The sequence below is a fragment of the Arachis hypogaea genome, chromosome 4 (genome assembly GCF_003086295.3).
Source record: "Arachis hypogaea cultivar Tifrunner chromosome 4, arahy.Tifrunner.gnm2.J5K5, whole genome shotgun sequence".
NCBI classification, from domain to species: domain Eukaryota; kingdom Viridiplantae; phylum Streptophyta; class Magnoliopsida; order Fabales; family Fabaceae; genus Arachis; species Arachis hypogaea.
This window is the reverse complement of record NC_092039.1, coordinates 20475159-20500383: the sequence shown is the minus strand read 5'-3', so window position 1 is coordinate 20500383 and position 25225 is coordinate 20475159. Positions and strand designations below refer to the sequence as shown.

General features: G+C 33.9%; 1 protein-coding gene across 1 annotated transcript; it reads right to left on the bottom strand.

Moving 5' to 3' along the window:
• Positions 1-2311: 2311 nt before the first annotated feature.
• Positions 2312-5084, bottom strand: LOC140184068 (uncharacterized). Its single transcript, XM_072234352.1, has 9 exons — positions 4901-5084; positions 4623-4648; positions 4448-4507; positions 4059-4355; positions 3669-3974; positions 3493-3596; positions 3254-3402; positions 2555-3154; positions 2312-2418 (listed from the first exon to the last, which is right to left on the bottom strand). Exons 1-9 carry the CDS (start codon positions 5082-5084, stop codon positions 2312-2314), a joined length of 1833 nt encoding a protein of 610 aa, XP_072090453.1.
• Positions 5085-25225: the final 20141 nt, after the last annotated feature.

Here is a 25225-nt window from a genome sequence, read left to right as displayed (position 1 = left end):
TTATGTTGCTGATCGGGACGATCCTGTTTGGGGATAAGTCTGGGGCAGGTGTGCACTGGAAATTTCTACCCTTGCTTCGTAATTTTGTCAATATTGGACAGTATAGTTGGGGTTCGGCATGCCTAGCACACCTTTACAGGGCGTTATGCAGGGCATCTCGTTATAACTGTAAGGAAATAGATGGTCCACTAACACTTCTGCTCGGTTGGGCTTGGATCCGATTGCCATATCTATCGCTGCTTCCTAGAGAACCCCGGAGTTTTCCACTAGCAAACAGGTAATATTATGTTACAATGTACCCGTTTCTTGATATTTAAGATTTAGTTGAGCTAATTGAGGACATCGTATTAGGTGGCGTAACTGGGAGCGTGGTGACCGACGATATAGATATCTGAAGCTAGCTCACTTTAGGAAGGCATTTGATGAACTTCAGGAAGGCCAGGTGTGTTTTAATTAAGGAAGTATTAGTTTTGGGGTTATGGGATTCGACAAAACTATGAGTCATTGTTATTGTTATTTGAATTGTGGGTTGTAATCATGAGTTTCCTTTATTTTTCCAGTTTGTCTGGGTTGCCTATGCTGTGGATCGTGTGGATCCGAGCATAATTCTTGCTGAAATCTACATGCAATCGGTTGTCTGGAGCGCTACAGTTCCATTGGTGTCGTTTGAATGTATCGAGTGGCATGCCACTGATAGGGTCAGGCGACAGTTCGGTTTCGTTCAGGGAGTACCTACTCAGGAGCAGAATTTGGATAAGGCGCATGGAGAGGTTTTGACTGGTCCTAAGAATCTTAACTGGGCCACGACACCGACTCATTCAATTTGGGTGATGCATTGGACAAACAGGTATCACTACGTTCTTTCTGAGCTTCCTATGCCTTCACAGCATCCATTGGATACTTACATGAACTGGTACCGATTAAAATATAGGGACCGCTTAGCCTTGTCGAATCTTGTGGGTGAAGAGAATGATGAAGGTAACGATGATATGGATGCGGGCAATGAGGATATGGATGAGGGTAATCAGGATACCGATGAGGGTAGTTAGGATATGGATGAGGACAATGAAGAGCAGGAGCAACATATATCACCTCCAAATCCGCCTCCACAAGAACAACCTCAGTCCTCAACCCAGTATCTACCTTAGACACAGTTCACCCCGTCATTACCAGTACAGTAACAATATTGGGGTATGTCACAATTTGAAACAGGTGATGGAACTTCTTTTAGCCAGTTGCTTGGGTTCATGGCTGCAGATGCAGCACAATCACAATATGGCCATCAGCCTGAGTTCATGCCAGGCAGGTATTCGTTGGATACGAGGTATCCAGGCCATACCTCATCTGTTGCTTCTGGAGGGTTCGTATCTATCGACTCTAGTAGGAGTGAGGGTGGACGCGGTGTTCTTAATAGTCAAAATCCTAACCAGCTTAACATGGGGCTAATTGAGGAAGACACTAACGCACTCGAACAAGAAACCGATGCGTATCTAGTAGATGACCCGGATGCCGAGGGCGATGATGAGAAGGATGAAATTGAAGAGTTCGACGAGGATGAAAAATCTCGTAACGATGGTATTATGTTAATTATTTTGCTTTACATATTAGATTACTTATTTATTTTGTTTGCATAAATGGCATCTCTTATTGGGTTTTCCTTCTTGATTTGTGGTATTTATGTTGGTAATGAATATGTAATGTGCTGCATCTGCTTGTTTATTCAAAATTGTTTACATGTCAGGCATGCAGTCCGGATGACAACGTCAAAGGTTACAATCTGAGGATTGATCCGCCACGTCGGAGCGCTAATCGTTTCACCCCTTCTATCTTCAAAAAAGCGGCCGAGAAATGCAAGAACTTTGTGAAGGATGTAAAGTGGGCAATGAGAAAGTAGTTGTGGATTTATGTTTAGAGTTATATGTATTTGTTGGACATTATGTACTAATTACTTTGTGTAATGTTTAGACTAATTTGTATGTGTTGGACTTTGTATAGAGTACTTTGTATGTGTTGGACATTATGTAATAATGAATTGGACTATGGTAAGATTATATTATATGTTTATGTAACTTATGTTGCAATGAACTTAATATGCTCCTACAGATATTTTTCTATTAAGCATCATATTATATAATGCTATAGATATTAACCATCATATTATATAATGATACATATATGCTCCTACAGATATTAACCATCATATTATATAATGTTACAGATATGTTATAATACTAGATTGTCATTAATTATAAGGTTACATATAGTAGGTCATGTTACCTCAATTTGCTCATTCAGGTTATATTATACAATATCATCTTAAAACTGTGAACCTAGGGGGCATCTCTGTTGGTATCTGAACCAGCTGACCGACGGCATCTGCTATGACTATGTCCCTCAGCACCACATAGCGTACATCACCTAGGACGATGTAACATCTGTGTGTCCATCTCATTCGGAAAGCGCGTCATCCTGGGGTGACCTTTCGTTATCCGTCTCAGGTATGGATTCGGTATGAACCGAGGTCCGTTGTAAGCAAGCCATGTAGTGAGATTACCTGGTGGCCTAATCCTTGCTCGGTACACCCACCGCACTTGTTCCATCTTATACACATCATGAACATACAGTCGCCAATCCAGTCGCTGGTTGGCACAACATGCGAAGACATGTCTGCAGGGGATCCGGTCCACCTGGAACTCACCACAGTCACATCGAAGGCTACATAGATCGACTGCAAACTCCAGTCCGCTTGGCATCTCACGAACCTCAAAGACCTGATTCTGGCGGTCAAAGCAACTAACCTGGATGTTTCCTGATGCAAGTTGGTTTGCATGCAACTTCGAGGTCACTATATCAGAAAAAACATGGCCAGCATTGATCCGGGCTTCCGCCTCCGCTCTTTTACAGGTGAACAACTCATTTAGCCTGTAGAATGTTGCCTTCACAAGAGCAGTAATGGGAAGATTGCGTGCACCCTTCAAAACTGAGTTGATGCACTCCACTAGATTCGTCGTCATGTGACCCCATCGGTACTCGCCATCAAAGGCTAATGCGTACTGTTCGCGAAGAATTCGGTTTAACCAGTTTGTGTACGCCTCGCCCCGGTCCCGTAACCACTGGTAACGCACTTTGTACTCCCCCACCGTCCTCGAATATCCTAGTAGATCACAGCATATAGAAAGCAAAGTAATGGAGGTCAATAGATTTATTTAACGAAAATCTATTAATAATTTGCTTAAATTTAGTAAATGTTTACCGATGTTGACAACCAATTTTTGGAGGTACGGTGCCTTGAACTTTCTCAGAAAATTTGACTCTATATGCCTGATGCAAAACATATGAAAAACTCTAGGAGGTGACCAAGCTCCGTTACTGCGTTCCACAGCTGCATTGATGGACTCGTGCCTGTCGGATATTAGACCCACACCATCTCGAGTTACAACATGTTGACGCAGGTTACTAAGGAAAAAATGCCATGCATCATAAGTCTCTCACTCCACAATAGCAAACGCAATTGGGACGATATTGTTGTTGCCATCCTGTGAAACTGCCACAAGCCGACAACCCTTATACTTTCCGTACAAGTGAGTCCCATCCACCTGGACAATTGGCTTACAATGTCTGAATGCCCTAATACAAGGGTAATAACTCCAAAATACACGATGCAGTACCCGAATATCATCCACCAAGTCATCGCCTTGATATGCAGGCATAGTCTCAAAATGGACAACAGTTGATGGCTCCTTGTGACACATGGCCTCAAACCATATAGGCAACGCTTCATACGATGCTTTCCAACTTCCAAATATTTTTTCTACTGCCCTTTGTTTAGCCAACCATGCTTTTCGGTAACTGACGGTGTAGTTGAACTTTGATTGCACTTCTGCTATAACCGATTTTACCTTTAAGGAGGGGTCAGCCTCAACCAGTGGCTTTATTGCTTCTGCAATTGTGATAGAGTCCAGCTTCGAATGATCCTGTGAAATGGTGGCTGTGGTACAGGTGTGGCTACCATTATACCTCCTTATAACCCAACAGTACTTCCTGCTGATCAAGCTAACCCTGATAAGCCAATCACACCCTGACTTATATTGTGTACACTTGGCATAAAATGTCAATGGCTCAGACTCATATACTCGGTAGTCTACGCTTCGTCGTATGGTATACTCCTTTATCGCCTTAATAACAGCTTCTCTGGAACTGAACTCCATCCCGACAGCAAATTCACCATCTGCGACGATAGGAATTTCTGCTGGGACAACCACCATAGGAAAAATTTTATTAATACGCAGATATTTCAAAACCGATTCTAAAGGTAAATCAAATTTCACTGCATCCAGTATGCTATAAATCCAAACCTTCAACATGTTATGATGTCACACTAAACAAAATAAGCACATCAGCAGCAAATGTAAAAATCAAACCGAATCGGCCGGTTCGACCGGCAAACCAAACGAACTGCACCGGTCCTGTCCGGTACATGGCATTTGAACCGTACAACGGATCGAACCTGTGCAAATAATAATTACAAACTCATGCAATTTGCTACAACCATATTATAGACAACTTAAATATTATTTTCTAATAAATACTTGTAGCATATAAAAGTAAAAAAAAAAAAACACCTGAACAGGTCGAGGACCGGTTGGATCTGACAATTATGACATTCAACGTATGATTAAATAATGCTAAATAAAAAGTAAATTATTCATAACTCAATCAATGTCTAACTAAAAAAAACACTTCTACTACAATTGCGTACCTGCAGTCATATATTCCGGAAATTCCGAAACATGCATGGCTTCCAAGTCTAAAACTCGCATGAATGATGGCTCCTCAAACGACACTTCGTTTGCGAGTGCATTTGCCACTTCTGTCACATCTGGGTCTATGGTTCTGTCACCTTGATCTTCATCACCATCTGGAACAACAAATTCATAGTTGCTTTCGAACTCTTCTTCACTGTCACTATTATAATCTTCCCGTAGAATATTTCGGTCAGCCTCAGATGGTTCAAACTCAACATACAACTCGATGAACGAGATCTGAGACCGGTTTTCAATATACATTGAAAACATCTCCTGCATGCTCGCTTCGTCCGTCACATATTTAGTTTGATACTAGACGAATCCACCAAACACCGATATGGGATATATGTATAGAATACATGATATCTTTCTTGCCCTCTCAGAATCAATTTTTTCACAGATTACACCTTTGAGCTCTTCAAAAGAGATAATAAAAGGAATAACAATATCTAGTGGGTTTTCACAAATAAATTTTACTCCTTCAGTCGTTTGTAACAAAATCTGACCAAAATAGAATATTTTTAGTAATATTCTGTCACTCATTTTTTTTCACTCACTATAAAAAAAGCATAACTTTAGCCTTAGATACTACATTATCAAAATCAAAACTGAAAAAACTAACTAGAGGAAACAGAAGAAGCAGCCATTCAAGAAGGAAGAAGACGCAACTAAGCTCCCACCAGTTCACTTCACACTTTTATATCACCATCTTTAAGGAACTCGAACCCTACGACTAGGTTAACTTGAACAAAAAAAAAAGACTGAATTCGGACCATCCAATTTCGTCTTAACTGTTCCACAAAAGGAGGGTCCGAATTCAATGTTCTCCAATTCAAACTCTCAGCTACGAACTCGGACCGTGCAATTTACATTCGCATTCCTTAGTTACGAATTCGTTGGGTCCGAATTCTACTACTCAAAATTTTACCTCCATTACCAAACAATTCGGACCGTGCAATTTATTTTTAAAAAAATATAAAACCAAAGAACACGCACGATTCAAATTTTTTCATATCACACCGACAAAAAACTGTCTGATATATATATCTAGTCCCCTATAAATCCATATCCAAACATAGCACACACATCCCTTCCATTTCCAAAAAATTGAACCTGGTTTCTATACCCAATACCGATGTTATCTTCATGTTTACTCAATTCATTATTTATCTTATCTTTATCTCTATTTTGTTTAATTTAATCAAAATTTACATCTAAAGCATGCATAGTTAATTAAATGGGAAAAGAATTAAAATTCCGAGAGTTGCGCAAAATGTATAAATAATCTTCCACAGTTCCCGAGAGAGAAGTAACAATCATTATGAAGAGAAAGTGAAAGGTATGTATATTGAATGTATTAATAATCTTAACAATCAGGTCCCACTAATAATAATGAAGATTTGAGAGAAGAGGAATAACACTAGGTCACTAGCTAACATGTGTTTGAAGCAGCATTATTCTACGTGTAAGCGATGAAGCGTGGCACATAAACAAGAGGCCGCCAAACGATGAATCATCATGTAGAAAGTACTAAAACGATTTTTTTTAAAGACGAATTTAATAATTGAAAAAACACAATTAGTGTTAAAAGAAAATATATAAAAATGTTTGGCGTAGTTGCTTAGCTTCTAACAGATGCATGCAATTATATGATGAGAACAACCAACAGTGTCATTTTCTTTCAATCTTGAAGGCCAATTAACCATGACCAAGTTTCATTTTATTTTTCTTCTTTCATATACATGTGGATAAATTACATTGGTATTTTTTTATTAACGATAATATTAATTAAGCAATATGTATGTTCTTTGATTTTCTATGCTGATCTTAATTTCTACGGCTAATACTAATGTGCTAAAAGATAAAAATATAATTATTTTTTGACAATAATAATTATATAATAGTTATTTTAAATTACCAAATACGATTATTTAAAAAAATATAAAATTAATATTTGAGTTTCAAATTATATTATGACATAGTAAATTGGTTAACCAAAAGAACAAACGGTTTTTATAAATTTATATAAAACATTTATATAAAATGTAGAAAATACATCATCGAAATCTGTGCATACGACAGAGAATACAATTTATTAATTGTTAAACAATATATTTTTTTAAAAAATATTTTTTTAATTTTTAATTTTTATTTTTATGAGAATGATTAGTTTTTTTATTAATATTTTTTTATATTAATAAAATAAATTCACATAATATATTAAACTGTTAATTTATTTGTTAAGAATTAATTAAAATTGATAAATTTTTTTATGAGAATTTTTTTATTTTTTAGAAATAATTATTAAGACTGTTTAGTATTTTTATTATTTTTTTAAATATATTAATTAAATTTATAGTGTAAAACGAAAAAATATTAATAATTTTTAAATTATTTTTATTTATAAAAATTAAATAAAAGATATATTAGCGATTAATGTATTACATAATAAACATGTTGCGAAAAAAAATTATTAATAAAAAAATTAACTAATTTCATAAAATTAAATATCAAGATCCCTAAAAGATATTCCTTTTTATCGAAACCTCGTACTCCTTAAAAAAAGATTTTTAAGAGCTAAAATGAGTATTCATCCAAATTAATATGATATTTACAGATCAGACAGTATTAGTATTTTATATTATGAAAAACAATATCGACAGTTTTGTTTGTTGATTTATTTAAAGATAGAAGATTTATCCATACACACGGTAGAAATAGAATCAGGTTTATGGCATAAGTAAGAGGACAAATAGGTTACGAAACAAAGAAGAACTAGTAAATCAGTTTTAAAATAGTGGAGAAAAATATTGAGATGGGAAAAGATTGAAATTGAGATTGAGAAAAAAGCTCAATGAGAAGTAGATGATTGATTAACTCATCGTTTGTTTAGTTTGGTAAAAGTTTTATTTTTTAAAAATTATAATATTTATATTTGATAAATTAAATTTAAAATAATTTTTAATAAATATAAATAACAAGTATATTTAATAAAATAATTTTTAAAATTTAAAAAATATTACAATAATATTAATGTAAGAATTAAATTTAAATATTAATTAATGTATGTGATTATATTAGATTTTTTAATTTTGATAAGTACAAGTCATCTTTAAAAAGATTCACTTTAGGTACTTTGATAATTATTCGTATTTTTTAAAAACTACAAGTATAAAGAGATGATCTTTTTGATTTATCAAACGCAAAATAAGGGGTTTGTACTTTTAAAACGTATAAATACCTCTTCAAAAAATTTTACCAAATCAAGCTATTATATATGCTAGCTATCTAGTATATATATCTAAAGATGTTTGCGGTGCAGTTTGATTCAGTTATTTAAAAAAGTCATCTTATCCAATTATTTATTAAAATTTTGGTTAAATTTAGTTCGTTTTTTTACTGAGATCAACTAAACTAAACCAAACCAATTAAAATCAATTTGGTTTGGTTCGATTTATTCGATTTTTTAATAAATTTAAATGAAAACTTGTTCTACTATTTAAACTAAACCAAACCAAATGTAAAGTTTTGAGCTCTTGAGATCAGAAACACCCCAAGTGCCTGTATATGCAATTAGAACATCAATATTTAAATCACATAACTTGAAATTGAGTTCAATGCATTTTGAAAGTAAAAGAGATGATGAAAGAATACGGTACCCAATATCATGTAATATATCATCAATTGCAAGAAAACTTGTGTTGTCAACTTACATATTCTAAAAAATCATTGCCAAATCTGTTAGAAAATAACCTACAAAAATCTGAAAAAGAAAAGGAAGAATATATTATTAGCAAACAAACTAATTGAACAATCAGCATAGTAATAATTCCTAAAAAATAACATTACTAAGAAGATTAGGAGAAAGAGACATTCAATGACAAAAAAGAGAGCTAAAGGCAAATTAAAGCATAGAAAAATATATTTAAATATGTTGTATGAAATAGACAAATTATAGTAAGAATTAACATAAGACTGCACATTTTATTAACTCCGTTACATACACTGTCATTAAATAAATTGGATAGAACTAAGATTAACTTTTAGCATAACAGACTTTTACTCTCAGTACTGAATTTGAGAAAGTAGATAATCTATGAACAATTAGCTCTTCACGTGAATCGTCACTAAAAAAATTTGAGCTCATGAGAAGGTAAAAAGATACAAAGGAATTTTACCTGTTATTCCATTCTATTTTCTCTTTATTGCTCAATTTGACATATCTCACGAACAACAGAAAACCTATAATAGCCATCAATCTATAAAACTTCAAGATAATAAAAAAAATTATAAATTGATAGGAAAATAATTCTTTTAGCAATATATTCCTATCCATATAAATCAGGACATATTTGAAGGAGACGACGGTTGCTGTGCGTGGGAGAGATGGTGGCCTGTGTTCGTGGAGGGTGACAGCAGCTCCTGGTGCGTGGAGAGACACAGCGTGGAGGAGACGGCAACTGCTGTGCGTGGAGGACGACGAGGAAGGGAGGGAGAGAAAGGGTCGCGCCGAGGAAAGGGAAGCGCAACAAGGAAAGGCCGCTGCGAGGGTGTTGTCCAACTGATAAATTCTATTTTATCATTTTAAATTGTTTTTGAAAGTATAGAGTTTATCAACTACTTTGCATAATTTTGGCTCAATTAGTTGAGTTTTTTAAATCTTGCTTTCGATGAAGTTGTGTGTGAAATAGATAATTTTTTGTTCTCCTAATCATTAATTTCTTAATCTCATTTTATCCTATTTGAAGCGATGATCAAATGTATTTAAGTATTTTAGAATTTAGGTACATCATAGCCTCTAAGGATCGAAAATAATGGAGTGAAGAAGCGAATTCGAGAAGTGATTTGGGAGTGGAGCTTTTTGGTAGCTCGCGTGGGCAGACATTTCTCACGTGAGAGAGCTATTCGTGTGGAAGGACCTTCCTCGCATGGGCAAGCTTTTCGCGCGAGCGACTGCTCCTCGCATGCGCGAGATGACCCCACGTGCCTGGTTTAATGAAACACGTGCATCTTCGATTTTGGGCTTTCTAAGAAACTCCAATAGCTATTTCTGATGCTATTATGAAGCCAATATGAAGAGGAAAGGAGGCAACATTAACATTATATACTATTTTTCCTTTTTTAGGTTTTAGACCTTGAATTCTAGAGAGAAAAGCTCCAACTTCTCTCTAGAATTCAAGAGTTTCTTATGAAATTTCTTTTTAGTTCTAGATTTTAGTTTTGTTAATTGGAGTTTTTTTTGTTTATAATTTCTTGTGTTGATACTCTACTTAAAATCTTTTGTTAATTTTTCTACATTGTTGTTTTAGTTTATGAATATGTTAAATTCTCATTTTCTTTTAATGAAATTGATATTTTATGTTTCATTTATACTTAATTGAGTTGTTATCATTGATTTATTGCATTGGGAAGTTGTAGATTTTTCTAATTCTCATAATTTATGAAGTTTTATGTTTATGCACTCTTAAGTGTTTGATAAAATGCTTGACTTAGTTATAGAGTATATTTTACATTCTTGGTTTGGGTTGGAAAATTGGGTGACCTTGACTTATTGATGTCCAAATTGATTGATAATTTATTAATTTAGAGATATTAATTAATTTTATTTTCACTAATGCTAATCTTTTACTAATTTAATTAGTAAATTAGTTAGGACTTGTGGATTAGAATTAATTAAGCCTAATTGACTTTCTTTAACTTGTAGAGGTTGACGAATTGGATTTGCTCTTTATAATTATCATACTGTGATTAGTGACGAGCATAGTGATCCTAGACCCTAAACACTTGCCAAGATTTTTTAGCATTTGAATTTACTTTCTTTCACTCGTTAATTGTCTTAATTGCTCTTACTTTAAATTATCTTGACATTTACTCATTGCTAGCTTTTTTTATTTCTAGTTATTTAAATTTCCGTCGATTGCCATTAATATCCCGATTTTTCCATAGTCAATGATAATGCACTCGATTGTGATTCCAAGAGAGAACAACTTAGGATCAAAATCCTTGATATTGTTTTGAATTTGTGACATTTTCACTAAACTTTGATAGTATTAGTTGGCGGTTTAGAACTATATCTACGACGCATTCAAACTTTTAAACTTCTAAAATTCTAAACTGATCTCTAGCACTCATCAACGACGTCAACAGCTGAGAGGATGACGGTGCTGTGGAGGGTAGGAGGAGGAGTTTTTGGCACTGTGCAGTGGAGACTGGAGAGTGGAAAGAGTTACGGTTCTTGGAGTGGCTGGTGGCTGGGTCATCTAGTAGAGGGGGTTTGGTTTATTTAAGGTTTTTAAGTAAATCGATTCAGTTCGGTTAGAATTTTCATATCAAAATAAAAAAAGAACTGAACCACAAAAATATCTGCAAAATGTCATTTTTTCTATTTTTTTCAATTTTTGATTTGTTCGGTTTTCGATTTTTTTGGTTTGGTTGGTTAATTTTATTTGGTTTGGATCAATTTTGAATACCTCTATAAATATCTGTACAATGAGAGAGAATATAAATAACTAACTTCTTAACTGATGCTAATGTGAGAATTAACCAACTTGCTAAGTAAACTAACTAACTAACTAACAGCTACTCTAACAACTTTCTACATTTAGAATTTGGTTACATTTCAACTTTATTTCAGCTCAACTTGCAAACAATCTATATCATGTTATATACTCTTGCAAACTGGCATTGCTTGATTTGTGTAAATCAAGACATCCTAGCTTGGATAGTAAGTGAGAGAATGGCGCTAGAGCAAGGGGCCGGATTTGGTGAAGATGTTAGTAGTTTGCTCGCCGGAGGCAATGTGACACAAGTTAGAAATTTCTTCTTTGTATTTGTTTTGAGCAACATGACAGTCAACTTCAATATGTTTCTTTTATGGAATACAAGACTGGAGGCAATGTAAATGGTAGATTTGCTATCATAAAATATTACAATAGGTATAGGTGGTTGAACATTAAACTCCTTCAACAGTTTTAGCAACTAAACAAGTTCAAAAGGTGACATAGGCCAATTCACAGTATTCAATCTCAAAAGAAGTAATATTGACGGTCTTTGTTTCTTACTCTTTTAAGAGAGGAGAGCTTAGATGAGGAAGAAGCAATATCCACTAATTGATTTTCTAGTATCTTTGCAAGTTCCCTAATCTAAATCTATAACCTAAAAAAGTGAACGTATTACTAGTTGAAAAGAAAAGACTAGTTGTTGGGGATCGCTTGAGGTAACGAAGGGTTTGATAGGCAGCTTTCAAGTGAGAATCAGTTGGAAAATCTATGAAATGACTCAGGCACTCTACTGAATAGCTCAAATCTAGTTTAGTATTTGTAAGGTACCTATCAATCTTCTGTAAATAGATGCATCAAGAAGAGGAGAACCTGAATCTTTAGAGAGAGTAGCAGTATAGTTCATGGGAGTGGAAGCTTGTTTATCACCAAACAAACCACAATTTGTGATCAAATCCAACACATATTTTCATTGGTAAAGAGCAATGCTCTTCTTATTTTATGCTACTTCCATACTAATAAAGAAATTTAAAATACCACGATCTTTGAAGCTAAATTTGCTGTCCAAGAAAACTTTGACAACTTGAATCTCATCTAAATCATCCTTTGTCAGGACCAAATCATCCACATAAAATAGAATTGCAGTGAATCCTTTGATGGTCAATTTCATAAATAGTGAGTGATCATTTTCATATTGAACAAATCCTACCTTTGGTTAATGCATATGACAGTTTGATGTGCCACTGACAATTGGCTTGTTTTAAGCAATAAAAAATCTCTCTATAGTTTACAAATCAAGTTAGGATTTCAGCACTTCAACCCCTTGAGAATTTTCATGTACACTCCTTCATAAAAGTTTACATGAAGAAAAGTCGTGTTGATGTCAAACTGATGAAGATGCCATTGTTTAACTACTGCAATAGCTAAAAAAACTCTGATAGTGCACATTTACACAACAGGTCTAAAAGTATCAATGTAATCTACTTCAGAAATTTGAGTAAAACCTTGAGCAATAAGTCATGCCTTGTGCCTTTCAATGGTTTTATCCACGTAAATTTTTTTTAAAAAAATTTATTTACTGTCTATTGCATTTTTTACAGGAAGAAGAGAGGTAATGGTCCAAGTCTTATTCTGCTCAAGTGCAGTAGATTCTGTAATATTTATTCTTTTATATATAAATATTTGACATAATATATTCAATTTTTTATCTCTTTTTCATGAAAAGTAAAATAATAATAATAATATAGATATCTATTTTTACTAATTATAATATAAAGTTAGGATTTTTTTAGTCATTATATGATAAAAAAATAATACACGCAATAAGTTTAATGTAATAGTTAAAAAAATAAGACAATGGTTCAGCAACGCAAAATACTGTCTGTCTTTTGTTGAGTTTGAGAAAATAAAAATAATAATTTGATGATGATTAAATATTATAATTTTGGGCCAAAAGCCAAATTGTGTTTATAATTTGTTTGGCTAGTGTGCAGACCAAAATAAAATGATATTGTAATAAACAAGGCCCAACAACAAATAATACATTCTCTTGTGGCCCATAACAATTGTTGCTAATCACTAATCAAGATGAAATGATGCAACACTTTTCTTTGGTCCATTACCAAGCAACCGAACTCTCCTTCTTTCTTTTCTCTTCTCAACTCACGTGATTAGTTCCAAAAGTAAGTAAGAAAAGGAAGCTCAGATTAGGGTTCAAATCAAAAGAAAAAAGATGATTACAAAATCAAGCAACAAAGAGGAAAGAAAAAAAGTCAGAGACTGTGGCACAAAAGCAAAAATCAAATCAAGGTTGAATCAAAAGGAAATCAGAATAACATTTTTATCTTTGTGCTTCCATTGCAGCTTGTTGAAGATGCCTTCCTCCTGCATGCACCATCTGGATAAGTTGAAAAAAAATAGAGGTTGCGAATCTCTGCTATAAATCAAAGGTCAAGAACAAAATTTGGAGCCAACGAATTAATGAATGGCTAAGTCAAATGAAAAAGAAAGAAAGAGAAGCAGTTAGGTAAGGATGCATGTCAACTTTAATCACTGTTGTTGTCCCATCTCTTTTCTACGTTACTACTATGTTATTTGGGAAAGAAGAACACGTCAAAGGTGTTCAAATTCAGTTCAAACTTTGGAAGCTTTACTCCTTTTTAAAAAGGATAAATAGTCAAAAATTGAATTAAAAAGTGAGCACACAGTTTGGGTTCTCATAACTTACAAGTTAAACCTTCTTCTCTTTCATGGTTTCACATTAAATTTTCTATTCTTCAGCGTTCATTTTTCTTTATTTCTTTTCAATAGAAAAAAGCATTAAGTGAGGTATCAGTAAAAGTCATTAAGAAAAAAGGCAAAGAGAATTATCTTAAAAAGTCAAAAAATTATGTCAAACTCTTTTATATGTATTTCTATTTTGTATTTATGATCTTGAGGGGATTCCTTTGCTAAATTGTGTAAGCAGTTTATGGTTGAAAGTTAGGGGTGAACCTAGCCAAATTAAATTTCGATAGAAGTTTGATTTGTCCCCGATAGGATTGGGTATAATCCTAGAAAAATTAGTAATTGTAATATTTATAAAAGATTAGTGAAAATTTCACCACAATTATGGTGGAGACTGGATATAAGTCACATTGTACAAGGTGATTGAACTAGAATACATGACTGTGTCATTTTCTCTTCTTTATTCTGATTCTGGTTTTATTCGACAAAAGATTAAATAAAATTGTCTCCTGCTTTATCTATTCCACAGAAGTCACAGTAACTAAAAGTAAAGAGTTTGCTCAGTACCTAATTAATCGTGAAGAGACAAAATAAAACCAATAAATTTCAAATCTAGTCTGAAGTCAAATTGAAAAAGTTTAAAAGGTAGTCATAGATTTAACCTCATTTTATAGGCTATTGATAAACCTTTATCTTTTTCTTCATTCTTTTATGTGCGTGTGTGCGGATGTGTGTGCATATAGAGGAAGTTGGAAGTGCAGAGAGATTGAGAATAAAAAAAGATAAAAAAAAATAAGAGAGAAGTGACAGGAGAAAAAGAAAAAAAAAATTATTGATTTTAAAATTTTAAGATACATATTTTTTTTAAATAATTCTTTTGGTTATATATTATTATAATTATTTATATACCATTGATACTTTATTTTCTTACTTCTAACTATTTTGTGTTATCCCTGCTTTTTATATGGAGTTTGACTAATGTTATTATTGTTGTTATTATTATATTTAATTATCTATTTCTATTTTTTTCGGTCCAATAATGCGGATTACTGCTGTTCTGATTACTTTGTAAATGTTAATATTATTACTATTATTAATATTATCTCTTCTCGGTTAATGCGTGGATTACCATCATTCTGTTTCTTTATTTATTTATGTTTATATTATTTATCATATATTTACTTTATTAATATTAGTATTGATAAATTATTATTATATTATTGTTATTAATTAATTTTTAGTATTATGATTATCCATTAGTTATTATTACTATCGTTGTTATATTATTATTATTATTATTATTAGGGTTGAAAATTTTTTTCGTCCCTAAAATCTAAGGTAAAAATCAAAATCGTCATCGACTTTTTTTTCTTATTAAAATCATCCTCAACGTTATAAATGTTATAAAATCATTCTCTTCTATTTCAATTTTATTTTTTTTTATCAAATTACCCTTAACAAATAATAAAATAATACTAAAAAATAATAACAAAAACAAAAACACACCCCATTCCCACCCCGATATCTCTTCCCTGTTCCCTCCCCATCCCATTCTCCTTCCTCAAAATTCCAATTCTTCTTTCTTCCTTAAACTAAAAATCCTTCACACCCTTATCATTAACAACAGTAACAACAAAAAATCTTCCACCCACAAACTAAATTCAACAACAATAACAATCAAATTCAACTACAACAAATTCAGCAATTTCAGTAACAACAACCACAAAATAAATCAACAGAGATTTCACATTTAACAATAATTCAACAATCATCAACTGCAACTTCAAATCCAAAATCAGCACAGAAATAAAAAAATAAAAAGACAGAAATGATGTTGATGTTCTTCAAAACCTAAAAAAAAAAGAACGAAAAGAGGAAGAAGGAAGTGTCGGTGCCGGAACCTACTGCTGCTGGCGCTATGGCAGTTGTGGTTGATGGAGCTTGATGCCGTTCTTGATCCGGCCCACGACCAGCGTGATCTTGCGCGTCACAAAATTCTCACTTCTGCACGTGATCTTGTGCGAGCGCCCGATGGGGTTAATGTGGGAGCGCACAACCTCTAGAAGGCGGAGGGTCCCGGTGGCGACGACGTCACGGTGTAGTCAGGGATCTCGAAGGAGACGGCGACGTGGGACTGGGCGGCGAGGTTGTGGACCTCATCGGAGAGAAGAAGGTGGAGAAGGAGGCGGGGACGGAGATGGTACGGTAGTGGAAAGAGAGAGAAAAAGAGTTGGAGTTGTGGTTGGGAGGGGGGTTCCGAAGAGAGGGGTAGGAAGAAGGGGATGGAAGGGAAGAAACTAAAGAGATACGAAAACGGGGTGGGGTTTGGGGGAGAGGGGGGATGGTTGTTTTGTTTTTATTTTTTAATACTATTTTTATTAAATATTAAGGTTAATTTGGTTAAGATAATAAAATTGAAGTAGAAAATGACGATTTTATAATGTTTTGTAATGTTGAGAATGATTTTAATAAGAAAAAAGGTCAGAGACGATTTTGATTTTCACCTCAGACCTTAGGGACGAAAAAAGTACTTAACCCTTATTGTTATTATTAGTCTTTTATCATTGTTGTGTTACTTATTATTATTATTTAATTTGAGATGACAATATTATTTTTTAATTACTTATGATAAAAACAAAATAAATATGTAAGATGGACTATTAACCGTTAAGCAGGCAAAATGTTTTAGTTAGTACGTTGTAATTCTGTTTTGTTGTCACAATTTTATGAGACACCCAAGAGATGAGAATTTTTTAAAAAGGTTTTGTATGTATGAGATGACTAGATGAAGAAAAGTGAAAAGAAAATAAAGATATCATATAAGACATATTTGTATTCTATTAAAAGAATCATTTTTATAACTGTGATAGCAACGATATTTTCCATTATGAATGACCGAAACCAACATAAATGAAAAATTGTCATATTTACTGAGAATTTTAAATTCTTACTTATATCTATATACATGTATGTGGTTTCAAATCAAACTCAGTAAGAACTCATGGAAAGCGTACTTCAAGTGTGTGTATTTTACAAGATCGTGTATAAATATCTTGTAGATTTCTAAGATTTAATTATTCTGTTGATCCCTATAGTTTCGCAAAATTTTTAATTAGGTCTCCGTACTTTTTTGCTTTTAATTGAGTCCTTGCACCAAAAATTTTTTTAACTGGGTCCCTACACTTTTTTTCTTTTATTTGGGTCTCAGCGCCAATTTTTTTTTAAGTTGGGTCCCTATAAAATTAAGCCAATTACTGGCAAGAGGGACCTAATTGAAAAAAAATTAGTGTAGGTATCCAATTAAAAGGAAAAAAAAGGTATAGGGACCTAATTGAAAGTTTTGCGAAACTATAGGAACCAACAAGGTAATTAAACCTTTCTATAATTACTTTTGCGAAGTATGTTATATTATTTGTGGACCAAAGTCAGACGTATTGTATTTGATTTAATAATTGTATTTGTATAATTATGATAAAATATTATATCTCATTATAAGTTTATACAATGAGTTTTTATTCCAAAAAAAGATGTTACAAATTCTACTTCAATAGCCTTTCTTCAGCAATCATGCATAACAACCTCATAATAATACTTAAGGTATGGGTTATTTATGAGAGCTAAAGTGAAAGCATGGATGTTTGGAAGAGAAAGATGCATATAACAAATGCTAAGATAGAAAATATTTAAAAGTTGAAAGTAATTAGGTGGCATTGATTAGACTCTTATACGATAAAATGTTGAAGCAATGAAAATCTCTTAGATAAGAAGGTTGCCTTCTTTCTCTCTCGAACCTTCTCAAGACAGGTGCAGTAAATTATGGTGCATTAATGGGTGAATAAGGTACTGAGTCTAATGATTATGCAGAAGGTTCAATGTCATGATGTGTTAATGCTAGTGAATATGCATTCTGAACTAATTTAAGTGAATTGTTCTCATGACTAGATGTAGCAATCGTATGATCAATCTCATGAGTTGATGCAGAGTTATCATGAAGGGGATTTAATGTGATGTGGGAATATTATAAAAATATTGAAATGTATCATATGTAAAAGTTTTATTAAAACACGACAATGCAGTCAAAATGTGTCTATATTTTGGTTGAGTTAGGATAGCTGTAAAAGTTAAATGATTTACATTATTTAGAGTTGTTATGGTTGGTTGTTGGAACAAAACTATTAGAGTTTCATTCTTATCTTAAGTCAAAACAGCAAATATTTCATTATTCTTTTCATCATGTCCAAAATTAGTGATTTCAGCACTGGAATCTTTAATTGTTCCATCAATATTGATGTTAGCTGATTTTTGCTTGAAATGTGATGGGTAACCATTCTTCTTGTAGTAATTTTTAACTAAATGACCAATCTAATGGCAATAGGTGCATAACTTTGAAGTGTAATCTCTATCAAAACTCTTTTGATTGCTATCGTCCTATCCTCTTCTAGAATTATTTAGTCCCCTTTCTCTCCCTTGTTAGGAAGGATTGCTGCTTCCTAAATATTGCACCTCTAATGAATTGGTGACTATCTTGTTTTCTAAAAAATTAAAATTTAATTGTCTTTACTGTTGTGTTAACATTGCTAGAACAATGTTGATGTCAAGCAATGGATTTAGAAGTATTGTCTGTGACTTAACAGTAAAGTATTGCTTGTAGCACCCTAATATTCAAATTCTTATGCTCGAGTCATAAGTCAATGATACTACGGTGGTACGACTCTTAGGTGGATTTTTAATATATAAATATAAGTAATTTCGAAAGGAGTATTAATCGAGAAGCCTGAAAAGAGTAGAAATAAAATCGCGAAGACGTATCACTCACGTTTCATCAACAAAAAGATAAACCGTGAAGTCGAAAGCGATATACGGACAAGGCATAAAGAATATTAAGAGATAGATAACAGATAGATATATATAACATAAGTAAATAGTCACTAGTCGCGACCCGCGAAGTTTAGGCCGGCTAGGGTACAGTATGAAAGTAGTTGACAACAGTATATCCTAATCTCTCCCAAAGGAAACATGAGAGCCTCTATAGGCAAGTTCAAAAGAGTTCAATACATAATATAATCTTTTCGAAACAAAGGTGGAGAGATTCTAAGCAAAACACAAAGTAGAGAAAATAAAGATTTTCGTCGTCTCTCAGACGACCCACAACTCACTTCTGAGCACCTGAACCTGTATCTGAAAAACAAGAGATATATACGGAATGAGAACTCCGGGCCCATGGGTTCACAGTACGGTAAAAGTGCCAAATAAATACAATGCACTGCAATAAAAACTCACTAAGCATCCTAAACTTCTTCACCAATTATCCATCCTATGTTCTCGCTAATCCATGAATAGGCAACTGTAATAAGGGAGTGCTAAATCTAATTCATGTTTCATATATTTCCCAACTCGCTGACTCTTCCACGAATCAGACTCAGAGTCATAAGCAAAACAATCACCAGTTGTTCTACCTCAGCAATTCTATATTAGTACATCATATCCTCACCTGGAACTAGTGAAACCACATCACTGCATATACCTAGGGAGCTCAAATTATCTCATTCAATGATCATCATCATCATGCAATCGCATCATCAATTCATCTCATCAAGAATAGCCCTCAACATCCACCGACACCAGCATGAGGGGCCTCTCAGTTGTACAAACACAAGCAATACAAGCAAGTAATACACAAATAAGGTACAAGTAGAACAAGTAGCACATAATCAGGTAACATAGCATATATGATGTAGAAATCTAAAACAAATAGGCAAACCCAAACAATTCAAACATATGAAAATGATGAATGCCTGCCCTATGGCTGATGATATCATCTGTCAGTTATCAAGCCAACCCGACGTGTCCGGTAGCTAACCCGAGCACAGTCTCTCTGTTGCGCATTAATATCATTAGAGGGATTATGTGCCCTGTCACCATTAGATGGTATATACGCCCTGTTGACATTAGAGGGTATCTGCGCCCTGTCGCCATTAGAGGGTATCGGTGCCCTGTTACCCTTACAACCAGAGAGAAAACACAAGCATACTCACATTCAACATTTTCCATCATTATTCATTTATCATATTCGTTCATTAATCATATATGCATTTATACTCAGCCATAATCAATAATGGCTTTGCCGTAACCCGGCAATAACTCAACCATCCGGCTCACAGTTCAATCCAGAACTAGCCAATTTATCAACATGGCTCCGCCATACCAGGCAATAACTCAGCCATCCGGCTCATGGTTCAATTAAGAACCAGCCATTTATCAATAAATATAGCCCTTCGGCTCATGGCATACACGGTACTTCCACCGTCATCCTCTATATCTCATATAGTCATCTTTGATCATCATTAATCATAACTTTTGCCCTTGCTTCATTCGCAAGTTACCACATCCCCTAGCTCATTTCTCATTGCTAGGCATATAATAATGATTTAATACATAAGGGGTGAGATCGGAGGTTTAGAAGTATGAGATTGGTTTTTAAAACTCAAAAATCAACTTTGACATGAAAACAGGGCCACGCGTACGCGTCCTCCATGCGCACGCGTGGATGGCCACAATGTTCATTGATGCGTATGCGTCGCCCACACATACGCGTGGGTGGAAAAATAGCAAAGGGACGCGCACACGTCAGCCACGTGTATGCGTGGGTGCGTTTGTGCCCTGCGCACAAAATTGGCACTACTCCGGCACAACTCTCGGAAAAAATGGCTCGGCATTGGGTGCAGTGCATCAACGTGCACGTGCACACCACGCGCACGCGTGGATGGTGCCTTCTTGAAAAGCGACGCATACGCGTCAAACACGCTTACGCGTGGGGGCATTATGCTAAAAATTTTCTAAGTTAAAAGCTGCAGAATTCACAGATTAAACCCCCAATCTTTCAACGGACATAACTTCCTCGTTTTAAATCATTTTTCGCCCGTTCTTCGAACGACATGGACACCCCGAATCCAATTTTATTTCTAAATGAGTTTGACACAAAACGGGGATCCGGAGTCCACGTTATGTTCCGTCAAAGTATGCCCAAAAACCATATTTTCATACAAAATCACAAAGTGCCATTTTCAAAACAAGTCATTTTCAATCCTTTTCAAAATCAACCAAAGCATGCCAATTTCAACCCTTTTTGAAATCAATCAAAATATACCAAAATCAACATCAAGCCTCCTCAACTCATACATTAACACCTTACCACAATTCACAAAACCGCCATATAACCATTTTTTACCCATTTCAAACAAATGGCTAAATTATAAACACATTAACAAGTCATGCATCTTTCCTCATCCCGATTTCCAACAATACTATTTCCAATCAACCATCATTATACATAATCAATATCATACTCACTATCACATGGTTTCACCCACAAATCAACCTTAATCATTCCTCGAGCATATATCACAACATGCATATCTCTCATGCATCATCATACCATCAAGGCATCAATAATCATAATCACATATATGACCACATAATATATCTCAACCAAAACCAAACATACCTCATCTACATAATTTCACCCAAAATTACCAAATTTCACACTTCAACTCCTCAAACCTTATTATTCAATAACCAATCCAATCATTCATATATTCATTATTTGAAAATTCATCCAATCACTTGTGTCATCATACAATGCACACATCAACTTACCTTCCTTACCTCTTTTCGGCCTCCGGCCCAAAATTCACGGCCTCCGGCCCAATTTCACAATTTAAATGCATAAACCACAAATCAATACTCATTACCCAATACATCCAATCCTCAATACACCAAGCATACAAGGCCATACAATTCTCAACCCAATCATTAATTTACATTACATGCAAACTATGCATATTAGCACCAACCATTTAGTAATCCAAACTTAATCCTAGGGGCATCTAGTCTAGGAATTCTCATCAAACCACATGGTACTTAAATGAAACTTAAGCTGTACCTCTTGTAGCCAAACCAATTGAGTCTCTTCTATGGAAGTCTCCACCAACCCTAGCTCCAAGCCTCACCAAAGCTCCACAAGCAATACCAACCTCCCAATTGTGCATCAAAATCACCAAATACACTAACATAACCAATTTCACATACATATATCAACCTAGGGCTCATAAAAATGATAAATCACAAGGGTTTGAGTATTTCTTACCTCAGCTCATATGAAGTAGGGATAGAACCCACTTAGAATCTATGTTAGAGTATCCATAAACACCCAAAATAACAAGATTTCAACACTAACTACCCAAAAACGTGTAACAGTAGAGAATTTCAAAAACTGGGCAGAGAAGAATGGAATACTCACCACAAAACTTAGACAGAATTGTAGAGGATGAAAAGAGTGATGTGTGGCCGCAAACGGCTCGTCAATCGGAGCTCCGTAGCTCAAGTTATGGTGGTTTAAAGATCAAAGAGAGTTAGGTTTTCTCTCTTCTCTTCTCTCTTCTCAATTCAGCGCCCCTCTTCTTATTTTTAGGGTAAAATAAGCTGAAATGCTCATAACTAATATTTATATATGTTGGGTCTTAGGCCCACTTAGGCCCGGTTCACTTATTTTTGTCTGTGTGGCCTAATTTTGGGCCAAAACCCTTTAAGATTAGCGCTCTAAATTGCACTTTAAATATTTCTACCTCCCCTAATTATAATTCTTCATTTCTTAATCTTATTTACTCATAATCAATTTTCTCAACTGTAGCACTAGACAGATCTCAGCCGGTACTGCCGGTCAAAATTCCATTGCGCGCTTTTACGCAGAAAACTATGTTTTCTGACTCGGAAAAATTCACTGAATCCAAATATCATATTTAAATTATCAAATTCTAATTGTCAAATCTTCCAACCATATTCGCTCCTATTTAACTTATTATTTAATTAATTTTGGTTAGACCGGATATTACATTGCTCATTTAAGCTTTTGAAGAAATGCACAACATAATATTCTGATGCATGATCTCTAACAACTTTTAATTCACAATGACAGCCATTAACACAAGATACAAAGCTAGAAATTTCTCGTAAGTTCTCTAATTCCTCCCAAATGACCTTCAATCTAGTGAAGTAGGTGGTTACAGAGGAATCACTTTGCCTGATTGCATAGAATTCTTCTTTTAGCTCTCTAACTCTGAAAACATATCTTTGAGAGTAGTGATTCTTCAAATCCATAGATTTAGTGTCGAACTAATCCACATTACACTTTTGGCAATTTTAAAACTGGGAGAGAAATTGATCCATGAGGGCAAAAAATTGTTGCACTTGTCCAAGCCTCGAACAAGGGATCTTGTACATTCACAATAGATCCATCAAAAAATTTAACCTTATTCTTAGATTAGAGTGCTGTTCACATGTCATGTGACCATGATAATTATTCTGGGATGTAAGTTGAAGAAGAATAAGAGGTGTTCCAGGACTTTCATCTGAATAAAGGAAGTATGGGTTAATCGATTATGAGAATAGAGAGGAACTTGATATGTTGAGTTGAGCTTGAAATTGAGATTGAGAGAGAAGAAAAATGATTACACCAACAAGAGAAAAGGGTTTCAAAAGATTACACCAATACCATACTTTCAATTTCATGGTAATAAACTCAAAGGTAGGAACACCCATGCACCTCATTACTCTTAACAACATATCACATCATCAATAGAAGAAGGTAATGAAATGAAAATGGTTTAGACTTAAGCACAGTGAAAAATTCATCAAGGCAAAGTAGCTTCATCTATAAGTTTTTAACTTGGATACTTGAACAAGTAAACGGATAAAAATTTATAGAAAGTTCCTAAGTTGTGAGTAAAGGATTTTCAAAGATACCCAAAATAAGAAAACATTGCAGAAATGCAAATGAATATTGGATAACACTCAACATCTAAGGGAAACTAGAATTAAACAATAACTCGATTTTAAAAGCTCAAAACTTTTAGAAACAAATGAGAAAAATGCTCCGAGTTGGTGGAAAAACAACATAAATCTTTAATTTTTTATTATCCATATAGCTTGGATTCAAAACCCCCTTTTTCTCATAATTCATTCCAATGCTAAAGTTTTAACTTGGTTGAGTTGATATTTTATTTAAAAAAAAAACATTTTTCTATTAGAAAAATTTTCAAACCTGCAATAATTTCATTCCCTTTGAATTTCTCACTTCAAAAAAAAAATAATAATAAAAATTAGAATCACAAGCTAATGTCGTACCATGAACATTAAAGTGAGGTCTGAATCAGCAACCAGAGCAAGTAGAGGGAAAAAGCACAAATTGGCCTTTACTACTACTAATTGGCCTAATGCATTTATTCTTTCTACTACTACTAAAATTAACTCATCATGCTGTGCCATTTATACTTCTATACTCCTAAGTCCTAACTCATAATTTTTTTTCACTTTTCTTAAACTTTAATAAAATTTAAATAATGGTGTTAACACCAATTGAAAAACATAAATAAACTTATATTTCTTTTATACAAAGGAATAAAAAAGGGGAAATGGAAGCAAGTGTTGGGAGCTGCTGATTGCTGATGGGGGAAATACATTAGGATCCAGTTCTGTTTTCCTTTTAACTTCAACCTTTATGGACTCCCTTCCCTTAAATTTTAATTAATGCCTACAAGCTACAATGCCACTGCAATTCACAAGCAATAAGTATACTAACTACACTAAATTGTTCAAAAACACAAACCACTCTAACTCTATACAATCATTTGACGAATGGCAATAGAAGTAGAGCAAATAAAGTTTATTTTGAATAAATAAAAAGCAAATCTAAATTAATCTTTGTTCAATATTTACAGGAGTAGCAACAGAATGATTGTTAAATTGACAATAGACAATTATGCATATATAATATGTAATTGATTTTACAGACAAGAAGAAGAAATATTACATTGATAACTTGACACTTTAATGTACAGGAGGACCACATCTTACATGTCACATCTTTTTTTTTTATTTATGTATTCATTGCATTTGAAGTTAAAGAAATTAAAGATTCAAGACTAACACTAAGCAGTAAGCATATATAGGGAACTTATATCCTAGACATTTTTACACATATTCTACCTAGAAACTAAACAAGGAATTTAATACTTAAATTCACAGTAATATAGCTCTGCATTTTTTCTGGCAGCTGCATATTTTTTAACTGTTATGACCCATTTGATAGCATTCCTAATTTTAAACCACATTGATTTAGTTTTTATTTGATAACATTTT

Coding starts and splice junctions, on each gene's coding strand:
- LOC140184068 (XM_072234352.1), bottom strand. CDS start 5,084: ATGCAGGAGATGTTTTCAATGTATATTGAAAACCGGTCTCAGATCTCG. Junction 4,356..4,447: donor GGACCGGTGCAGTTCGTTTG/GTTTGCCGGTCG, acceptor AACATGTTGAAG/GTTTGGATTTATAGCATACT. Junction 3,597..3,668: donor ACTTGGTGGATGATATTCGG/GTACTGCATCGT, acceptor CCAATTGTCCAG/GTGGATGGGACTCACTTGTA.